Source organism: Pezoporus wallicus, unplaced genomic scaffold (assembly GCF_028554395.1).
Source record: "Pezoporus wallicus isolate ANWC-B61680 ecotype Strahan unplaced genomic scaffold, APGP_CSIRO_Pwel_v1 contig_8188, whole genome shotgun sequence".
Lineage (NCBI taxonomy): Eukaryota > Metazoa > Chordata > Aves > Psittaciformes > Psittacidae > Pezoporus > Pezoporus wallicus.
The window spans coordinates 1,463,801-1,484,805 of record NW_026640104.1 but is presented as its reverse complement, the minus strand read 5'-3'; the positions used below and the strand labels follow the sequence as shown (position 1 = coordinate 1,484,805).

At 43.4% G+C, this 21,005-nt stretch overlaps 1 protein-coding gene across 1 annotated transcript in view; it reads left to right on the top strand.

Moving 5' to 3' along the window:
• Positions 1-19,756, top strand: part of HTRA1 (HtrA serine peptidase 1) — a 35,748-nt gene extending 15,992 nt beyond the window's left edge. The window contains exons 2-9 of the mRNA XM_057417307.1: positions 1,732-1,831; positions 2,159-2,363; positions 12,385-12,579; positions 13,273-13,305; positions 14,543-14,657; positions 14,807-14,864; positions 15,689-15,784; positions 19,153-19,756. Coding sequence (XP_057273290.1) covers positions 1,732-1,831; positions 2,159-2,363; positions 12,385-12,579; positions 13,273-13,305; positions 14,543-14,657; positions 14,807-14,864; positions 15,689-15,784; positions 19,153-19,321 — 971 coding nt within the window. The 3' untranslated portion in view covers positions 19,322-19,756. The remainder of the gene's footprint in view (positions 1-1,731; positions 1,832-2,158; positions 2,364-12,384; positions 12,580-13,272; positions 13,306-14,542; positions 14,658-14,806; positions 14,865-15,688; positions 15,785-19,152) is intronic.
• Positions 19,757-21,005: the final 1,249 nt, after the last annotated feature.

Below are 21,005 nucleotides of genomic sequence, written 5' to 3'. Positions count from 1 at the left end.
AGGGTATAAACAGGAGGAAAACATGTTCTTTGAGCAGTCAGACAGTGTTTGGGTTGAGCATCCACCCCTCTCACGAGGGCAGTGCTAAGTCGCCTGAAACCAATATCTGGTTAGTGTTACAAGCAGCAATATTTTGTTCCCAAATGAGCCCTCCGAATCTCCTGCCATGGGTTTTTGTCTCTGGTATGTACTTGAAAAAGTGCAGTTTTCCACTCTGGTTTTCAGCTAATGAAGGTCATTCAAGTATTGGGATGACGTTATAGGGTAGTCCCGTGTATCTACAATACTGCAGATAAACCGTCCTGTTACACCATCACTTAGAGCCATCCACAAGCTGCTTACTGCTTTAATCTCTGGGTGGATTTAGAAGCCAAATGGCCAGGGTGGATGGGAGCAGCACAGCACATTCATACTCATCTGAAAGTCAATTACAGATTTGGCTTGTGCTTTTATAACGCGAGATGGAGGCATCAGATAAAATGGTGAAAACAAAGGGTGCTCCTTGCCTCTAGGGAAATACAGAATAACTCTTTGGGGTGTTCCAATTGCTCAGTCGCTCTCCATTTACAAATAAAATTGTTTTGCCCCCAGACTGCTTGAGAAGGTGAAGCTGTGTCAGAGCTGCAAGTTTTTTCCCAGAGATTTAATGGATTTTTAGGCATCTGATGATGCAGGCGGCTTTTCTGTCCTCCACAATAGGAGTTTGGTATCCCCTTGCTTTTGAAAAAAATCCCCCCCTGACCTCTCTCGAATACTCAGTGACCATGAGCTTTTGTGTTACAGCACTGCCCAGGAATGCAGAGCTTTGTGGTCCCATTGTTTTTGTGTGCCTATCTGCTTTGTAGCCTTGAGGGTGGTTCAGTAACTTCAAAGTAGGTGGGATTGGCTCTTCTATGGAGTTGATGGACCATCGGTGGAAAGGATGCCTTGGGTATGGTTGTGTGGAGCATGTGTAATGTGTTTGGGTACCAGGCAGAGGCTGATGGTTCAAGCCAACGGGGGGACACCAGTGGGAAGGCAGCTCAAACCTCATACCCAGGTTACACTTGATGCACAGGAGCTGCTGTAGGTTTACATGGGGTTAGAACTTTGTTGTCCTCGGCATTCAGAAGCCAGTAAGAATGAGTATTTGGCAGGGGAACAGAACCCATTTGTTTAGCTTGTAAGGTGTTCTCAGATTAAACAGCCCATCCAGAAAAGAGGTGAGAGCAGAAAAGGGGACATCTGAGTACAAAATCCCGTTCACAAAGGAAGAGCAGCACAGAGGTGGACTAAACACTGTGCTCCTCCAGTGTCCCATATCCAAGGCCAGCTTGGACAGGGCTTGGAGCAACCTGCTCTAGTGGAAGGTGTCCCTGACCATGGCAGGGGATTGAACTGGATGAGCTTTAAGGTCCCTTCCAACACAAACCAGTCAGGGATTCTATGATGCATGGGAGCCACCAGCAGTGCAGTGTGCTCAGTCGGGGTCTGCAGCTACAGCCTCATAGCCCAGTTATGTGCACATGAAACAAGAAGGTTTCATAGATCCCTTTGTCCTAATGATAAAGCACACTGCCTCTTCTTGTGCAAAGAGGCAGAAGGGAAATCTGTGGGCAAGGGTTATACTGCAGATGACTTTTAAGGAGGAAAAAGATACCCACTTGGAGCTTTTTCTAATTCAGGTGTTTTGCAATGACCCTTCCCTTGTCTCTTGGAGAGCTCATGACATGTCTTCTGTTCCTATTTCAGGCCAAGAACACCCTAATAGCCTGCGGCACAAATACAACTTTATTGCAGATGTGGTGGAGAAGATAGCTCCTGCTGTGGTTCACATTGAATTGTTTCGCAAGTAAACAAGATGCCCCATTCTGATTTTCGTGTTCTTGAAAACAACAGCCAGTGTGCCAGAAATGTTGATTGATGCTGTGTAATAGCAAAGAGGGGTTTGGGGATGATAAATATTTGTCGTGCTTAAGAATTAAAGATCACTTAAGAGTCCTGGCAGTAAAAAAAAAACAGCTAATGCATGCATGTTATCTTCTTAATGATAGCAAGTAACAGCAGATATCCTAAGGCATTAAAAACCACCAAACTCTTTTGGGCTGTGTGTTTTTTAGTGATTTGTGATCTTTCAGCTTTTTGCAGCAATAAACCTTTGTTTCCCCATGTCTTTTAGACTTCCTTATTCAAAGAGGGAGATTCCCGTTGCCAGTGGTTCAGGGTTCATCGTCTCGGAAGACGGGCTGATAGTGACAAACGCCCATGTCGTCACCAACAAAAACCGGGTGAAGGTGGAGCTGAAGAACGGTGAAACGTATGAAGCTAAAATTAAAGATGTTGATGAAAAAGCTGACATTGCACTAATTAAAATAGATTCTCAGGTGAGTTGTTAAAGCGAGTCTCATTGCATTCCTCTTCATTTAGCATCCTCCGTTGCAGAACTGTTGCTGTTGTTCATGTTCGAAGAAAGGCTGGTAGTTCAGTGGTCTGGGTTATAGAGGATATCTGAGCTAGGTGGAGACATGTTTTTAAACACCACGTTTGTGGTTGGCAGTGGTTAATTTTATCACCTCTCAGTGTAGTGCAAGCAAGTACGTAGCGCTTCTGTATGTATCCTCAAAATAAAAACCAGCAACTTAATTTGCTGGCTGCTTTACACACACATGTTTGCTAATATAACTTTTCCTTTGATAAGAAATGGGTGTGTTCCCTTGTTTCTGATAGAGGGATGTGTCTTGTGCTTCTATATCCCCAGATCATCAGTGTTCAAGACCAGGTTGGACGAGGCCTTGGGTGATATGGTTTAGTGTGAAGTGTCCCTGCCCATGGCAGGGGAGTTGGAACTGGATGCTCTTAAGGTCCTTTCCAACCCTAACTATTCTATGATTCTATACTGAAGTCACAAATTGCTTTTAGAGGATGCGTTTGTCCCTCTGTACCACTGATGTAGAGACTAAAATGGAAAATATCTTAGGAAGAGTCTTGTACGTGCAAATTGAAGCCATTGGAAAGATGCTCTTAGACCGTAGGTGGTTTTCTGAACAAATGGAAATGCAACTTCCCATCTGTAGTCTACCCCCATCTCAAGCATACAGTTGTCAGCATTATTCTGCCTGCTGCAACAGCAGAAGGGCTGTCATGCAGCTCTGCACATTCGACAGCATAGTGCAAGTGGAATACTGTGTTGAAATACTGTGTGATGCAGATGCAGTTAGACGCATGTGATTGCTTGGGGTGCTGCTCATATTGGTTTCCCTTGTTTGGACTGTTAATTTAATGGGAAAGAACGTTTCATTTGAAACACATGACTCAAAAATGTGTAGATCTTGCAGTGTTGTTTTAGTTCAGGCCTATTCCCCAGCGAGGTCAAAAGTGTTTGTGCCAGAGTTCATGACTAAATCAGACGTCTAATGCAGAACTCTTGGATCACCCAAGATATGAAGCGCTCCTGCTGCTCCCTTGCCACCTTTGTCATTTAAAAGCACTTAGGTCTTGTTTAAAAGCTTCTTAACAGCAACATGGCAGAAAACCTTCACAGTACCCAGAATGGTTTTTGCCATGTTGTGTTTTCCTGTTTTCCTGAGGTGTAAACTATCAATCACTTATTTTTTCATTTTTATATTAAAATAAGCAAAAGTTGATCTGCAATAACAAAGGGGATAAGAACTGGCAGCGTTGGCAGGGGTTGAAGGGCAGCTGGAAAAGTGACTCTAAAGTTGGAAGCACAACGTGGTAGGGAAAGTAGAAATGGTGGTGAGAAGACTTCAAGCAGTAGGAGGGTGAGTTTCAGAGAAGAGAGAAGCTGGTGAGTCAAAGAGAGGAGATGTTGAATTGATGTGACAGATTATTTTGAGGCCTTATGAAGAGAGCAGACAGAAAGTTTTATGTTATTTGAAACCCTAAAGAAATGGCTCCAAAATTTCCCTGGTAAACTGCTTACGGGAAGGGAGAACCTGGAAAACTGGCAGCAGCTTGGAAAGAAGGGAATGCAGCCAGATGAGCTGCCTGTAGTGGAAACCACTGTTAAACAGGGCTGGGATTGGTGTTTCTTGTTACGACTTGCAAGATGGCAGATGCTCTGCTTTTTAAAGTGCCTGCTGTGTAATTAAGCTGTAGTCATCTTCTCCCACTGGTTGAATTTTGAATGTAGTTTTGACCCTGTTTTGCAAGCAGCACATCAGCATTGTAACCTAATCCGTTTATATATATTTGCAAGGTCTTTAAGGCAGGAAACGTTTTCTGTCTTAGAGGTATCTAGAGCCAAATCTGCTACAGTTTTCTTTTTGGGGAGGGATTGACCTGTTAATATTCAGTTGTCTACGAGAAAAAAGGGCTGGTTTTAATGAAGCTTTGGGAAGCGTCTCAGTGCCTGGAGGCTGAGCTCCCAGCCTTCCTTTCCTAATGCCAGCTTAGTGCATCCATCTGAGTACAGGAGATGAAATACCATGTCTCTGCTCTAAATTAGGTAGAATATGGATATAAACTTGGGTCTGACATACTCTTGCTAAGTGTCTTGTCAGTTGTAGAACCTTGTGTGTTCTTCCCCCATGGCCTTTGCCTCTTGCACTTCAGGATAATTCTGAGAAGACATGGGGAAAGCTTCTTGTATTTCTTGTTTTTTCCTGGGATAGGAGACCAGTTTTCCAGCTGGCTTTAGTGACATGGCATTGGGAAATCCCAATCCAAGGTGAGGCCTGAACCACCTCTATGTACAGGACGGATGATGCTTTCTTTGCACTTGGAGAATTAGAAACACAACGTTTTTGAGTTAAAGAATTAGAACTACAACATTTTAAGTGTTCACAGAAAGTTAAAGTGGAAACACAGCTCAGAAGCTGATTTTCAGACTGAACTTTGATGGAATGTTTGTCTGTATCCAGTCAAGTTCAGTGTTTGAGCCTTCCTTTTTTGTACTGAAATACCTTCCTATCATTCAGATTGATAAAGTGGCTTTTTAACATCACATAGGTAATAATTGGTTGACGTTGAAATGTATTTGATGACTCAAGAAGTCAATGTGATGGTACAAATAACCCTTTAAATGTCTGGATATGGCATGGGAACCATCCTTAAGAATTTTTCTGCAGTTAGAGGTGAAGTTCTTCCTTTTGCATGAATTATTTAAAGGTGACATCAAAGATGCAGAATGTTGAGGGGGGGGGGTGTTTTTGTGTGACATGCTAAGGCAGGATCTGAAGGGTAAAGAATGCCTTTGTGGTTAGGAACAGAACTGGGCTTGAAGCATGAGTTTAGGCTGTGAGTTGGGTATTCCTAAAACTGTTAAGGTTTTGCAGCAGCCTGCGTGTTGTGTTTCCTTTACGCTGTGACCAACTGGCCAAAGACATTACTAGAACTAATTTGGCTTTGCTGAGTGCAGTAGGATATGAACGAGGGTGGTAAAATCTGAGCACCAGTGAGGATGAACTGTTTCCCTGTGCACGGTAATGAAATTCTTTACCATGAAAAAACATTTTGCAGTCAATGAGGAACAGAATTTTGGGGTTGTTATTCTAATCCGAAAACAGGCTAATTTTTACAGCCTATAAAAGAAGGCAGCTGTGTTTCTTGTGTCTGTCATGGCACACAGCAGTTTGTGAAAGTGGGAAGTAAGATTGGAGTCAAGTGCGGTAAACGCAGATGGAATATAACCATCCTTCCAAGTGCAAACAGCTTTGAGGAGACAGCAGTACTAGAAAGAAGCAGTGCAGCTGCAGACAGCTTGGATATGAACATGCAAAACTTGCTAGGAAAACTGGGGCTTTGGCAGCATAGGCAGAGGCTGGTGAAATAACCCATCCCGTGCGACACACGTGATGCTGCAGAGAGCGTGAAACCCATCAGGAACATTGCACAACACTCCCAAGAAGCAGATGCTCTCGAGCTGGCAGACCTGGGTTGTGAAATTCGTCTCAGCACAAATAACTACCTTGTTAAATGAGGATGTGTGATACAGCTGCTGAGAACTGTAGACACCAGGAGGAGGAAAGGAAATTTTTGGGTGGTTTAATGGACAATGTCAGGATTAACGGAGGGCAGAATTGAGAGAGAGCCCTGTGCCCTCATCTGGATCAAAGCTGGAAGGCAAAAATTAGTGGGAGGTAAAGATGGCTTTTGCCTGGAGACCCTGTTCACCCCTGGAAATAGGACTCTGCCTGCAGAATTGGTCTCTGTGGCAAGGGCCTGTGGTTTGGCAGTGACAATGCAGAAGTGGGGAGCACCATGACTGCCTTCATTTTGGGGTGTATCGTCTTCCTAAGTAATTAAAAACGGCCATGAGACACTTGCCACCAACTGCTATAGCATGTATATCAGGGGAGACATGGCAGGGTCTGAAGATTTTTGTTCCTCAGTGTGACCAGTCGCTGCCTTCTGTATTCCAGGCCGGATTTGGCCCCTACATGGTACAGCAGTAGTGGGTTTGTGAACAATCTCTAACTCGTGGTAGTATCTCAGCCCTTTTGCTTAGGGTTTGCCCTCCATCTTGCTAACAACCACTTAGTTTGACGCTTAAATCAACAAGACTTTCTGCCCTCATTCCTTCAGTGGTTTCATGAGGCAATGCAGCGTCTGTATCTTTGTGGTCTGAGGGATTTTGCTTTCTGTGTGTACAAACTGGAGGAAGCAGCAAAGCAAACTTCCCTGTTTGTATATCAATATTTTAATAGCCCACACTTTGAAAGAACAAACTGCTTGAGCACCAGATGTCCGTGGCTTTTCTGAAATGCTATTTCACTTTGAAATCTGTCCCTGGATGTTACAGTGCTTCCTCTCGAGAGCCTGAGGAAGCCCACATATTGCTTCCAGAAGTCTTCAGGACCCATAGAAGTGAAATAGCTCATAAAAAGCGTGGATGTTAACTCATCAGTTTAAGCAGTGCTTTCCTGTCATCTTCAGCTCCTAGTAGCCCTCGCTGCAGGGACGACGCGCTGGTCCAGCTCCCCATGCAGCAAAATGCTCACATACATACCTCTGGGGTGGGTCTGCCAGCAGCAGGGTGCTTGATTCCATTTTATATAGGGGAGAGCAGCAATATCTTGGCAGGTAGCTGAAATCCTGGTGACACAGCAAAACACTCTTCATCCTCCTTCCTATTTTTTTTTCTGCAAGCTTCCCATGCTCCGTATTTAGATAAGGAGACTCAGTTTTGTTGTTCTAACTATAGATGAAATACTTTTGGAGGCTTGTAATGCATTCAGCTCGGGCTTTTCATTTTCTTTGGCCTTTTGTCAAGCAGTTTCGAGATTGTGGGTGATACTCCCCATTTTTATATATGCTCATGGGCCTGTGTTTTGATTTTGCCATGACATTGAATAGTTTCATTAATGAGCACAGAAGTGCAGTTCCCAGAGAAGCCCCGTGTTTTGCCAGGGTCCCTTACAGCTGCATTAGTATATTCCACAGGCATCTGTTTCTCTTCCACCTAAAAATAAAAAGCACGAGGGAAGTCTGTTGCTGTCGAACCCGGGACATTTGTCTCCTCTTCATCGGCTTCTTGAACTGCAAACTGCTTCCTGCAGATTCATGCTCTTCCTTCCACAAACGAAGGAGATTACAGAGCAGAGAAGGGATTTGCTTACGTTCATTGCCAACATGGAGACAGTCGCTTATTCCGCGGATATAGAAGTTCCAAGTGAAACAGCCCCTGGTTATGGCCATCTGTCTCTTGGGTTTTATATCTCTGTGGCACTGACCCTGTCTGGTGGTAGTCATGTGCTGCCTCTTTTAGTTTCAGAGCTCATTTGTCCCGGCTCTACTTCTTTTACCTGACTCAGCCTATATTGCTAATGTACATCAGGTCAACGCCTGGCTCCTGGCTGATGCTGCTGTAGTTCTAGCCTTGTCCTAACCTCCCGTGCCACAATAGCTGTGTCTTCTTGTTGAATGGAGCCGTTTCTTGTGGTGCTGTGCAGCTCTCCATTTTCGTGGGAGTGATGTTTATCCAGGGCTGGAGTCAAATCCATATATAAAAATGTCTGAAGCCCTTTGGGATGAGAGAGGCTTAAAATATTAACACTAATTAATGGCTCCTTCTCTGGCTGGGTGTAAACAGTGAGTCATGTGCCACTTATGGTTTTGCATGTTTAGTCCTATTTCTGTGTCCCTGCACAATGCCTGCTTGCAGATTTGTTTTATTGAGTAAACACAGATCCCAGCAGAGCCCCGAGGCTGCATCAAATGAAAAACGGAGGGATAGGAAGGATGTTATGTGTTGCCCAAGGTCATGCAGTGAGTCACTGGGAAAGCTGGGTTGAGGTGCTGGGTGTTTCTGGCTGCCTGTTTGCTGTGCTGCAAGGCATGCTCGTTTGCCTGGGATTTTAATTAACTGCTGTGGCAAATCTATAGTTAACCCAAGAGAATCACGAGTTGTAACGGTAGCTGTGTCATCCTGATGACCTGTGAGAACTGAAGAGTGCCCTTTATTAAGTGTGGTTATTAGGAGCCCTAAATCCCAAGCACTTAAACTTGGTTTACAATGCCTTAACATCCTTGACAAGAGATTGGCAGTGGAAGGGTGTGAGGGCACAATGTGCATCTGATATGATTCTGGTTACAACACTGCTCTAAAGGCTTGCCTTGCATTTCCAGCACTCCTCCTGTGGCCTGCAGGACATACATCCCACTTGATCGCTTGGTGCCCAGGGATTTTGGTTGTGTTTATACTGCTTTCACTACAAAACCACCTCACCAATGTAAATAAAGGTGGGGGGGGTTGATAGTGGAAAGTTTAAATCTGAACATGGCAATGTGATTTCTAAGGGTTTTGTTTTAGAGAGAACCCCCCCAAATTTAGAGCCACTACAATGCATATATTTATTATAACCAATTCTTCATAGCATTTACTAGCAGAGGCACTGATAAGAGTTTATTTACACGCAGCGCTGTCAGCGTGCTCTGCAGCACACAGCGAAATCAGAAGGAATAGAGAGCACATTTTCCATAGCTATGTTTCAAAATATGTACAGACCAAGGCAATGGTTGCAGTTGATGTTTTGTTCCTAGCAAAGGAAAGGTTGGCCAGCCTCTTTCCAGAAAGCACATTGAATCACATGGGTGACCCACGGCCAATCCATGCAGCGCTACACTTTGAAGCCTCGCTAGTATAGGCACAGGCTTGAAAACGCAGCACAATCAAAAGTAATTGTATTAGTCAGAGGTTGTTCATGTATTTTCTTTCTGCTGCCAGTTGCAATTTTGGCTTCGTGACTGTTTTTATAGCTCAAGAATGGTGTAAAAAGTCTTTAACTTTGTACATAACCGGTCTTCTTTTTTGCTATTAATGAAAAAAATAAGATTTCTGGTTTCTTTTGCTTGCCCATGTTTCGTTTGCTGATAAATGTCCTCTTTCTCTGTAAAGTATCCCTTTTCAGTGCACTGGGCTACAAGCAAAAGCCACTTTGGTAGTGTGTGTTGGAGGTTTTTTTTTGTTATAAGGAAAATCAGTGCCAAAAAGAGATGCTGCTCTCGACCAACAACATCTTGAAAACACGTGCTACGTAAGCCTAAGAGCATCTGGTGAGCGAAGGAAGGGCCAGGGTGCTCCCTCAATCCAAACAATACCCATATGGGGCTGTTTGTGTTGCATATACTGCGTGCTTCCCAGCACAGCTAATCGGAGCTGCCTGTTTCCCGCTGTACTGAAGAGGTCCCTTGGAGTCAGGGCTGTGGTCTGAGATGATGAACCACTCAGCAGTGATGCCTTGGGATGTTGCGGCTGGAAATAAGATGGGGAAACTGGGTAATGCTGCTGAATCCTTCCCAGAGTTAAACCACAGCCTTTTGGGTTTATCTAAGGCTATGGCACCAACAGGGGCCATGGGTAATTATTTTTTAATATCAGGGCATTGCTGGTTGTGAAAACTTTCCTCTGAAAGAGCATTAGAAAGGGAAATGTTTTTCTCTTTACTCTGCTGCCTGGTCTGTTGCTCCTCCAACTGATTCTGTTTAACAAGCACTTGGCTTAATTATTTTCTTGCTGTCTGGAGACTGAAAGATAAGTTTCCATAGAGCATCTTGTCCTGTCTGGGGTTTGGCAATGAGTTTTATTGAAACAATCTGTTCATCTGAGTAAAATTTTGCTGGTGGAGTTGTGGCAAAATTGGATAAAGGATACACAGGACCAGGCTTGTTAAATATTAAAAGCATAACTTTTGTATCTGCAGCAGCATATGGTGATGACCGATGTCATTAGTTTTTACTTTCTACTTTGCAGGTAGAATGTATCCATCTCCTAGGATATTTGTGTCTATCTATCTCCTAGGATATTTGAAATAGAGTTGTAGGTGAAAAATACAAAATTATGGGTATTTGGGTTAGTTTATATTAGTGGATTTTTGTCCCTAAGGGTCATTTATCAATACAGGCTTTCAAAGCTGCTGGTGACAAAAGCCAACTAAAGAGCTGCCTCTTGGTTTCCTATTTAAACACAATAATATTTTCCCTTCTTGCCCAGCTTTAGTAGTGACTCAGCTTCTGTTAACTTCTGAAATTAAATTATAACTTGGTAATCTGTGCAAATAATCAGGGCATACTAGATGCTGCCTTGTTTCTTTGCTGCGTGAGCCCGCAGTATATAGCTTTATGTTCCATCAAGTAGAGGTACATAAATCTGTGTGCTTTGGAAGAGGTATGGAATGAAAAAATCACCTTTACAAGTTTTCCAGGAGGAATGAATTACAAGGCATTAAGCCAATTTATACTTCCACTTTAGATACAGAGCTCAAGAATACCTCAAAGGTACTCTGGTTTTTAATAGAGTAACTCCTTGAAAACTGGTTTAAGTTAATCTCTAGGTATGGACTCCACTGCATCTAGAATCACTGTTCTATTGTGAAAGTTTATACTAAAGCCTTTTTCCTTTTGTGGCCAGGTGTGTTGAGCAAAGCAACGGATTTTTTAAGTGGGGTGTGTGTGAAGGAAAGCTCGATTAAGGTTAGGTTTGCTAAGCAAAATGTGCATCCTTTCAGACTTCTTCTGTTTTGATTTTGCGTTCAGTAACCTTCTAATCCTCCAAATCCTTAAGCTGAAACCTGAATTTGAACATGTAGAGGTCCATTGATGCTTATGGAAATAGCCTAGTGACATGATTAAGTAAAGAATCCCAGTGGTTTGTGTTGGAAGGGACCTTAAAGCTCATCCAGTTCCACCCCCTGCCACGGGCAGGGACCCCTTCCACTAGAGCAGCTTGCTCCAAGCCCCTGTGTCCAACCTGGCCTTGAACACTGCCAGGGATGGGGCAGCCACAGCTTCTCTGGGCACCCTGTGCCAGCGCCTCAGCACCCTCATAGTAAATATGTAGTTAAATACCTGGGGAGGGTCAGGATCATTGGCAGATTAAAAAATGTGTTGCATCACTAAAAGGGTAAAGACCTTAAAAATGCCAGGAAAGGAGGAATGCTGCTTAATGTTTTACAGACAGGTGGTAAGGAAAGGCAAAGTATTTATTTCAAGGATGATCTGTTTCAGAACACCCTTCTCTATTTACTTGGTGAGTAGGAGGCCTTCCCAGCTGTTTTCTGATTGCTGCAGGGGGAGTTATTGGTCCAGCTGGAATCATCTGTTATCCAGCCAGTTCAGTTCCTGTGCAGATACAACGCATCTTGTCGCAACCACACGTGGTTCCCTTGATCCATTGCATTGAGTGAGGGTGTGTGGATCCAACCTTCCCTTCCTTCTTGATGCTGGATTTTAAGAATGCTTTGTGCCATAATGGGAATGTCTTCAGTCACATGATATTTAATATGATTAGAGATAAGATCTTGAAAGTAGAGTATAATGGTGTTCCTTACTGTCAGAATAGAAAAATCCCATAAAGTCTTTAAATCAGTGTATGTAGGAGGCAATATAATTATTTAGAAGAGATACTGTATTGAAAACAAAGTAAGATGAAACATTAACTGGTGTCTTATGAGAATATAAAATGCTTTTAACTACACATATACATGTTTGACACACTTTGCCTGTTGCTTTCATGACTCTCTAGTGCTCACTCTCAATATTACTTTTATTTCAGCAGCTGTTGGGAAATTATTTCAAGAAGCTGCTGCAAACAACTCATTCATAGTGTCCTCAAACGCTTGCTTTGTACAGCGGGGAGGAGCTATTCCTTTGGTGTGTTAATTGCGTTTGATTTAATGGGTACCTGTTGTGGAAAAAGTACCGCAGTGCAAAGAGCCCACTTGTTGGAGGAGAAACTTGTTGGGATGTTTCTGTCCCAAGCCACATGAAATAGTCAAAGAACATAGAACAAGCAAAGTCGCCAAGAGATAAAAGCCTCTCTCTTTTTCTCTGCTCCATTGATGCGTTCATGCTTCCGTAGTTTGTTCTCACTGTTGCAGTGTTTTAACATACGAATTTTTCTTGTTTCTTTTTCAACTCATATTTTAATTTTCTGTGTGTTTGTAGGGTAAATTGCCAGTTCTTCTGCTCGGGCAATCTGCAGACTTGAGGCCAGGAGAATTTGTGGTGGCGATTGGAAGTCCGTTTTCCCTGCAAAACACAGTGACGACAGGGATCGTCAGTACTACTCAACGTGGAGGGAAGGAGCTGGGGCTCCGCAACTCCGATATGGACTACATTCAGACAGATGCCATTATCAACGTGCGTCCTGCTTTGAGCCTCATCCACTCCAGCTCTTATATTTCTTGAGTAGTTTGAAAATCTCAGCAGTGATTCAGTTCTTAAGAGCAGTGAGGGTAGTCTGGCCTTCCTTTCATCCTTGTAAATACGGACATCTGCACTCCAGCAGCACTTGATTGTTGTTTGAAAGTCCCCAAGGAACCACACTAAGTACAATATCTGCCTTCACTTCAAAATTCTTACAAGGGAGGATGCATTTTTCTCTGGCAAATAAGTGTCTTTTCAAAATCCATCGTGTTTGCTAAAACAGAAGCCAAGCTTAGTTTAAGGATTCAAGCTTGTTTCTGCATTCAGGCAAAACAATGGGTTTTGTACTTCTGCTGTTGGCCTTGTAAGAAATCTTCTCTAACAGCTCCCAGAGCTGTCCTAAAAATCTTCTGAAGTTGCTAGTGTGGTACTGTTAAAACAAAAGAAAAACCTTGGCTTTCTTAACTTTGGCAGGAGAAGAAGGACTAAGCATTTGCAAAGCTCAGCTAAAAGGGGTGATATTAAGTGTAGTTAGTGGGTTTGGATGTTGGACTGTTCTATTGCACAGATTTAATGGAGAATGAAAAAAATGCTACAGAAATATTTCAGAAATCTCTTTAATGTTTTGCTTGCCATAAATGAAGAGGTAGATACTAAAACATGTTCTTGCCATGTGTTTATTTTCAGTATGGGAACTCCGGAGGACCCCTAGTAAATCTGGTAAGAGCTCCTTTACGTTTGCTGAGTATCAAGCTTATAACTTTTTAGTTTAAAAACAAAACAAAGAACCCCACTCAAACCAACAAACAAACAAAGCCCCACGCCAGAATCGTGATTCAGAGCTTCATATCTGGCTGACGACACAAAATTCACGTGGCTCTTACTAATCACTGCTCTGCGTTCATGTTGGCGAGTCCCAAAATGCGCTTGGATTTCAATATTTAAGGTCTTTATAGTTTGCATAGTTTTGAGCAAGTGTAATGCCCAATTTTTTTTGCCACATGCCTTGCAAAAAGTTAGAAGCACATTTTAAAGTGGAGGCGTTTGCCCTCACTGTGTACCATGCAACTGACAGTACTGGGGGTTTTTTATACTGCAGCTCAGCATAATGGTTCAAAACCCCCATTATTTTAAATCACACCGAGGGGGTTGTATTTATCAGGATATTAGGGTTTATTTACTGCTATTGTACAACATAGCATTGACCTCCAGCAACTGTGGATAAGCCCCAGAGAGAACAACTGAAGCAAGTTACAAAACCTAACTGCTGTGTGAAGTCTCTCAGATGGAGCACATGGGGTCAAAGGGAGGCGAGCCAGTGGTCCTCGAGGAGGGACAGCACAAACTGGAAGGAGGAGGTAGCCACAGTTTCTGCCTTGGAGATTTGGCATCTTTCTTTCGCCCAACTCAAAGTACAGTTTCAGCACTAGTAACCTCTTAAAGAATTACAGTTGGAAAGTTTTTATCTGGGTTATATGAGGGAGGGAAGCTGCTGAGATTTCAAAAGAGTTTTGAATCAGCAGCTGACAGCAGAATGTTTGATCTGAAACTCTCTCTTGGAGCCACAGTACCGGGAAAAGCTTTTTGATTTTGATGAACTGTCGTTTATATTATTATGCAATATCTGCTCAGAACAGCTTGGTGCTGTGCTTCGTGAGGTGCCTGCTGAAATAAACAGACAAAAATTGGCTGAGAATATGCCGCTTGTCTGCTGGAAGCAGGAGAGCTGCCCAGTTCTGGTCTCTCTTCTGCTAGAAGGTGAATATCCACATCAGTTTTCAAAAGTGTGGAATAGTTTTTTATCAACACGCCCAAAAAGTTAGATTTAAAGAAGTCATTTAGCAACTTGAAAACCCAGCTACAGAGTGTGTTGTGTGTCTGTGGTTGGTTGGAAGGAAACACCCATTTCTCTTTGAGCCGTTTCACATTTGCTAATAACAATTTCTTCCTTCTCCAGGATGGTGAAGTTATTGGAATTAACACATTAAAAGTTACAGCAGGGATCTCGTTTGCTATCCCATCGGATAAAATCAAGAAGTTCCTAACTGAATCCCATGACAGACAAGCTAAAGGTACCAGTTCACCACTTTGAAAGAGCTGTGAAGTACATTTCTGAATGTACTTCAAAAGAGCTGATTTCTGAAGAAATCAGAAAGTTTATGGCCTTTGAGGCTCTTTTAGTAAGAGTAATTGACCAAAACCCATTTTTTCCTTTCTGTAGGAAAAGCTATAACCAAAAAGAAATACATTGGCATACGAATGATGTCTCTAACTCCTAGGTAAGTAAAGGTGGTGGTTCCTCACCTTCCCGAAGTGCATGCATTTGGATCAAGCTCTTGGATGTGCAGAAACAAGGAGGTTTGAACCAGCAGCGTGTGCCCCTGTATGTGCTGGTGACAACTCGCAGCCAGTTTTTGCTCTTTTTCATCTGCTACATGGTTGAACTCTCCTGTAGACTCTTGTACTGAGCCAGCTTTTAATCAACACCTTGGCTTTTTCTTTTCCTTAATGCTTCAGAAGAGACTAGGTAGTGATTGTTGGTGTGTCCTGGGGCTCTGTTACTGTTGTATGTTTTCAAGAATCGCAGCAGCTATGTGCATCTTTCCGGTACTATAAAATCATGTTCATTAAATTATTCACTTAATACAAAATGAAGCTTTTGTGTGGATTTCCTTACTCATACCCAAACCAGAGAAGACTCATGAGTAGGTGTTACTACATCCTGTAGAAATAACCAGAAGTTTTCCCATGGGCAGAATCACAGGTATAACAAAGCATTGAAACCTGAAGAGGTTTTTTAGATGTTCAGGATCTGGTAATTCCAAAGACCAAGTTTTGCAATGTTTTAGTTATGATCCTCTGTATGTATTGAAAAGGTTTCATTGACTAGACATAGGCATTAAAACCTATATGCGTACAAAAAGAGGTGTAATAATTCTTTGAAACACTTGTAAGAGTTAAAACGAAGTGGGAAGTGTCACATCAACATGTGTAAAATACCTCAGCTAGTGAATGTTAAGTGACTTAACTAAGTAAAAATGCCTGCTTATTTTTTTTTCCCATCTTGTCAAAATGTTTTTGTTGCTGTTTCTTCATTTTCCAGCAAAGCTAGAGAGCTGAAGGATCGCCATAAAGACTTTCCTGATGTTGTCTCTGGGGCCTATGTTATTGAAGTAATTCCAGAAACACCAGCTGAAGCGTAAGTTGAAGTCCTTTTTTTCTCAAAACCGCTGCCACTGACTTAAGGGGGTCATGATAGGGAATGTTCTCTGCTTAACTGGCTATCTTCATCATGCTAAATTAACACAGTTACGACCATCTGATTGCTATTAGGTTGTCTGTTGGAAATCAGTTTGTGGTTTCAGGCCGGTCCCTGATGGGCAATATTGGGAACATATCAGGAGCTCTGTCAGCGTTCCCAACCGAAAGGGCAAGGATTCAGTGGGCGTGGAAACTCCGTCCTCATTTTTTCTCAGTGACTGCATCCAAGACATCTGTTGTACCGATGCCAGTGCTGAATAAAGACGTTTGCTTGTGCATGCTCCCCACGGCCCCGCTGGTCCCTCGTGCAGGAGGGTGAGGGAGAAGCTTTGCGACCACCTAGTGAAGATGTGTCCAATTCAGCCCAAGCACTTCAGTGCTGGACAAAACCAGAACCTCTCCTGGCTTTCCCCCATCAGGGGTGAAATCCTCTCTTAGGCAGGAGATGCTCTTCTATGTGAGAGCTTTGTCAGGAGCCACGCTACTGGGAAGAGCTTTTGGTTTTGGGTGACTGATCTTTTTCTTTGTGTTACTCAGTATTTGCTCAGAAGCTCACATGCTGGTTGGTACCACACTTCATGGGATGCCTGGCTGATGTACAGGAGACCTTATAAGAGTCTTCTAATACCTAAAGGAAGCTGACAAGAAATCTGGAGAGGGACTTTTTGTAAGAGCAGGTAGTGATAGGACAAGGGGTGATGGGTTCAAACTTAGGGAGATTTAGGTTAGATATAAGGAAGAAGTTCTTCACTATGAGGGTGCTGAGGCGCTGGCACAGGGTGCCCAGAGAAGCTGCGGCTGCCCCATCCCTGGCAGCGTTCAAGGCCAGGTTGGACACAGGGGCTTGGAGCAACCTGACCTAGCAGAAGGTGTCCCTGCCTGTGGCAGGGGTTGGAACTGGATGAGCTTTAAGGTCCCTTCCAACACAAACCAGTCTGGGATTCTATGTGGTCTGTGGTCACCAGCACTGGTGAGCCTGGCTCCTGCTGGAGACACTTTCAGAGTTTGTTTGGTATGAAACCACTGAATAATCCCAGGTAGGAAATGGGAAAATTTATTCATTTTCTGAAACTGCAGGTCATTTAAGATGAGTAAATCTTCATGGCAGCAAAGGCATATGTAGCACCAAAGGCATGTAGGCAGAAAGCTACTTGGAACAGGCATATGTTATCTCTTAGGGAGACTACAAGGAGTTAGATGATCTTAAGGTCCTTTCCAGTCCTAACTATTCTACAATTCTATGGTTGGATGATGTCTCCTTGTTGCAGTTTGGATATCACTGTACGATACATAGCTTTAACTAACGTGGTCTCTGAATTATTGCTGTGCTTTGTAGATGATTCCTCTTGTCAGCAGTGGTCATGCAGAATACTGGTGTATGTCTGTAATGTGACATTAAACTGCAGTTAGTGTAGGAATAATGTGGCTGCTCCAGTGTGGGACTGAACTGACTGCCTTGACAAGAAGGTCCAATCTGAAGGTGCAGAGAAATTGTTATAGGAATGCAGATAACAGCAGAGAGTGGGAGAAGGATATTAGAGAGGTAGAAGAAATGTGAGGCAGTCTAGCCTCATAACTTGGAGGCAAACTCAAATCAGGATGCAGTTAAAACGCAGCCCATGTTTGCTCTGTCTCCTCCACTCCTAGTCCTTTTGCCAATGGGTTTGCCCATGGGTTTGCCATTTCCCCTCCAATGCATATTGTGTAGACATGCTGACAGGGAACCAGAACAGTTCTGCAGTGCCCTGTCCTGGGTACGAATTGGATGTAGAGACGGCACAAGAGACCGAGATAATCTGGAATGGTTTCTCCAATGAACATGTTTTAAGCCATGTCTTCAGTAGGCAACCAGATTTGTTGCAAACATTGGCCAAAGCATCCTGCTTGCAGGAGACACTCATGTAAGGCGTCTTCTGTGGGCGGAAGAGGCCGATGACTGCTCTGTGGTTTTGTGAAGAAGGATTATGTTGAAAGGTTGAATCATGTCTGATCTGGTTACTTGGTTAATATTTCCACAACTTGGAGCCAGATCATTGTGCAAGATCGGGCAAGACACTGTGGTTGATGGTATTCCTCACCAGCCTGATTCTTGGTCCCAGCAGCAATCTCAGCCAGCTCAGGGAGAGACACAGCCCTGGGCAGAGGAGCCTTGCAGTGCTGGCTCCAGTTCTGGTCTATCTGATGTCCTCAACATAGAAGGGCATGGAGCTGTTGGGTTCAGAGGAGGGCTATGAGGATGATCAGGGGCTGAGGCACCTCCCTTCTGAAGCCAGGCTGAGAAAATTGGGGCTGCTCAGCCTGGAGACTAGAGGCTGTGTGGAAACCTCAGAGCAGCCCTCCAGTGTTTAAAGGGGCTGACAAAGATGCGGTCAGGGACTCTTCATCAGGGACTGTAGTGATAGGATAAGAGGTAATGGGTTCAAACTTGAACAGGGGGGATTTAGGTTACATCTTATGCAGAAGCTCTTCCCTGTGAGGGTGCTGAGGCGCTGGCACAGGGTGCCCAGAGAAGCTGTGGCTGCCCCATCCCTGGCAGTGTTCAAGGCCAGGTTGGACACAGGGGCTTGGAGCAAGCTGCTCTAGTGGAAGGGGTCCCTGCCCATGGCAGGGGTTGGAGCTGGGTGAGCTTTAAGGTCCCTTCCAACCCAAACCATTCTGTGATTATGTGTCGTAGAAGGTTTTGGTTTTCATATGGTGCTTGAGATCAGGAGAAAGGATTCTGAGGGCTATGGACAAGCAAGAGGAAGGACACACATGCTTTTTGGTGACTGGGTCAGATTGCTGTGTGTGTTATTCTGCTCAGGTTTTACTGGCAAATCACCTGATCTTTGTGTTTTAGTTAGGTATGGAGAACAGTATGGATCTGGGACTAAAATTCCTCATGTGTTAACACATAGTGCCACTCAGATTGTATACACGAAGAAGACTGGAAAATTTCCCCTCTAACATGAGTGCCTGGTCACAATTATTTTACGAGAGAAATACGCCTCCGTCCTGTACCAAATCAGCATCTAGGATCCTTAGTGCAGAATTATTACACTATTTGCAATAGTGAATTCCCTTAAAGACGGTGAAACATGGGATCCACCAATCTTGTACGTCCATCGGATTTCTGAGGTTTCTGCATTGTGTTGTAATCACCACCACTTCATAAATTCCAATTGCTTTTTGCATGCCCGCTGCATCCCTGTGCAACTGCCTTTGGGTGGGAAATAGTCAAAAAACCAGCAATCTTGGGCTTTAAGCACTGTTGTAAAGATAATGAGATGGCAATTAGAATAACACACTGCTGCTTTGTGTTTTCAGTGGTGGCCTGAAGGACAACGATGTGATTATAAGCATCAATGGACAGTCGATAAGTTCAGCCAGTGATGTCAGTGACATTATTAAAAAGGACAGTACACTGAACATGGTCGTACGCAGGGGCAACGAAGATGTTATGTTAACAGTAGTTCCCGAAGAAATCGATCCCTAACCAGAAACATGAGCTGGATTTCATGTTTTCTTTTTAACAGCATTGGACTGCTTATATTCTCTCTGTGCTGGTACAGGAAACATTAGACTTCTGACCAACATTCTGCTTCTTCAGTGGATTAGTATTGGCCAACAGAGTAACTTCTAATAGGTGTAAGGTGCAAAATCAGTGTAATTTCACATACTCCAGACGATAATGTTTTCCTTCTGTATTATGTATGCAATGTATTCTTTGCTGGCTGTTACATTCCCTGCTTAACAGATTGACGTTTGCTTCCCTGTGTTGAATAGATTTACCATTACTTCGGCTCAGATTTAAACAAAACCCACGCACACAATGTGTGGTGTGGTATTCAGGTATTTATAGGTTAGCTGTGTTTTAACTGGAAATGCCATTCTAAAGGAGTAGTTGGTTGAAAAGGAAACACAGTTGGGGGGGGGGGGAGGGAAGAACTTTGGTTTATAAACACGAAGAAATCCCAACAGAAATAACCTTTTGAGGATCCCATGCAGGACTTTAATACTATGATATTTTCTTAGTGTTATTAAAAGAATTCAACAGAACCTTTTGTGAGTGCTTCGTTTTCCTTCTCATTGGGGAGTGTTTTATTTTGAACAGCACATCTGCCTGGAAAAGAATGTCCTGATGGTCTCCTTGTTATCATCATAAACCAAAACACTTGTTTTTCACTGTGTGCTTGTATTTGTGCTCTTGTGCATCTGCTTCTCCTACCATGGCTGGCTCGAATTTGTCATGTTAGCTATTGCTGATTGCCTGTCTTCCAGATGCTAATACATTTTCCTTGGTTTTTTCATTACTACTTCACCAGTGCCTAAAATCTGTTTCTTCTCAATAGAAATCATCATACTGTAGGTCACAGATCCGGTACCATTCTAGTTCAGGTATTAGGGTGTTTGTAACCGTTGTAGATCTGGCCTTAAGCTCTTTCAAACAGGCTGTTTAATACACAGTCTTGATTGCTGATGTGTGTATAGTGGGACCTGGTTTTGGCTAAGATATTGAACATTTCTCTAACAGAGAGACTAATCTTTGTACGTGTATTTATGGTGCCCTTGAAGCTTGGCTAGTGAATGGGATTGTCTTACTGTGAAGGAGAACAATCAACTAAATTTAATTACAGTGTAATTACTTGTTTGGTAAACAATAGGCTGCACGGCCTTTCCTCTCCTCTGTTGAAATATCTATCTCAGAGAATAAATCCAAGGGCTATAGACAGGTTCTGGTGACTGTCATTCCTAAACGTGCTGCTCTTCTGGAAACAGCTTCGTAGTAAAACTCTTCCACTGGGTAGCTGGCACTTTATGGTTTACAAAGAAAGGGCTGCATTCCACACAATTACAGCAAGAATTCCTCTAGACCCAGATCCCTGACAGTGCTCCTTCTCCGTTCAGCTGTATTTCAGTTCTGTTTCAGCCAGCTTACCCCAATCCGCGGAGCTCTTTATCCCCAGGCACCAGCGCCTGCCCTTACTCGCCTGGATCACTACAAACTTACCCAGCCATACAGTGTATTGACATTGACATGACTGAACACCTCATTTCTGATTTACTTGTTCCGTTGCTGTGGTAAATCACACACGTATGGGAATCTGCCAAGGTGACACAGTGCCAAGGACTGCAGGTCTGCGGTACTGTTGAGCGTGAAAGATGCTAAGCAGGAATGA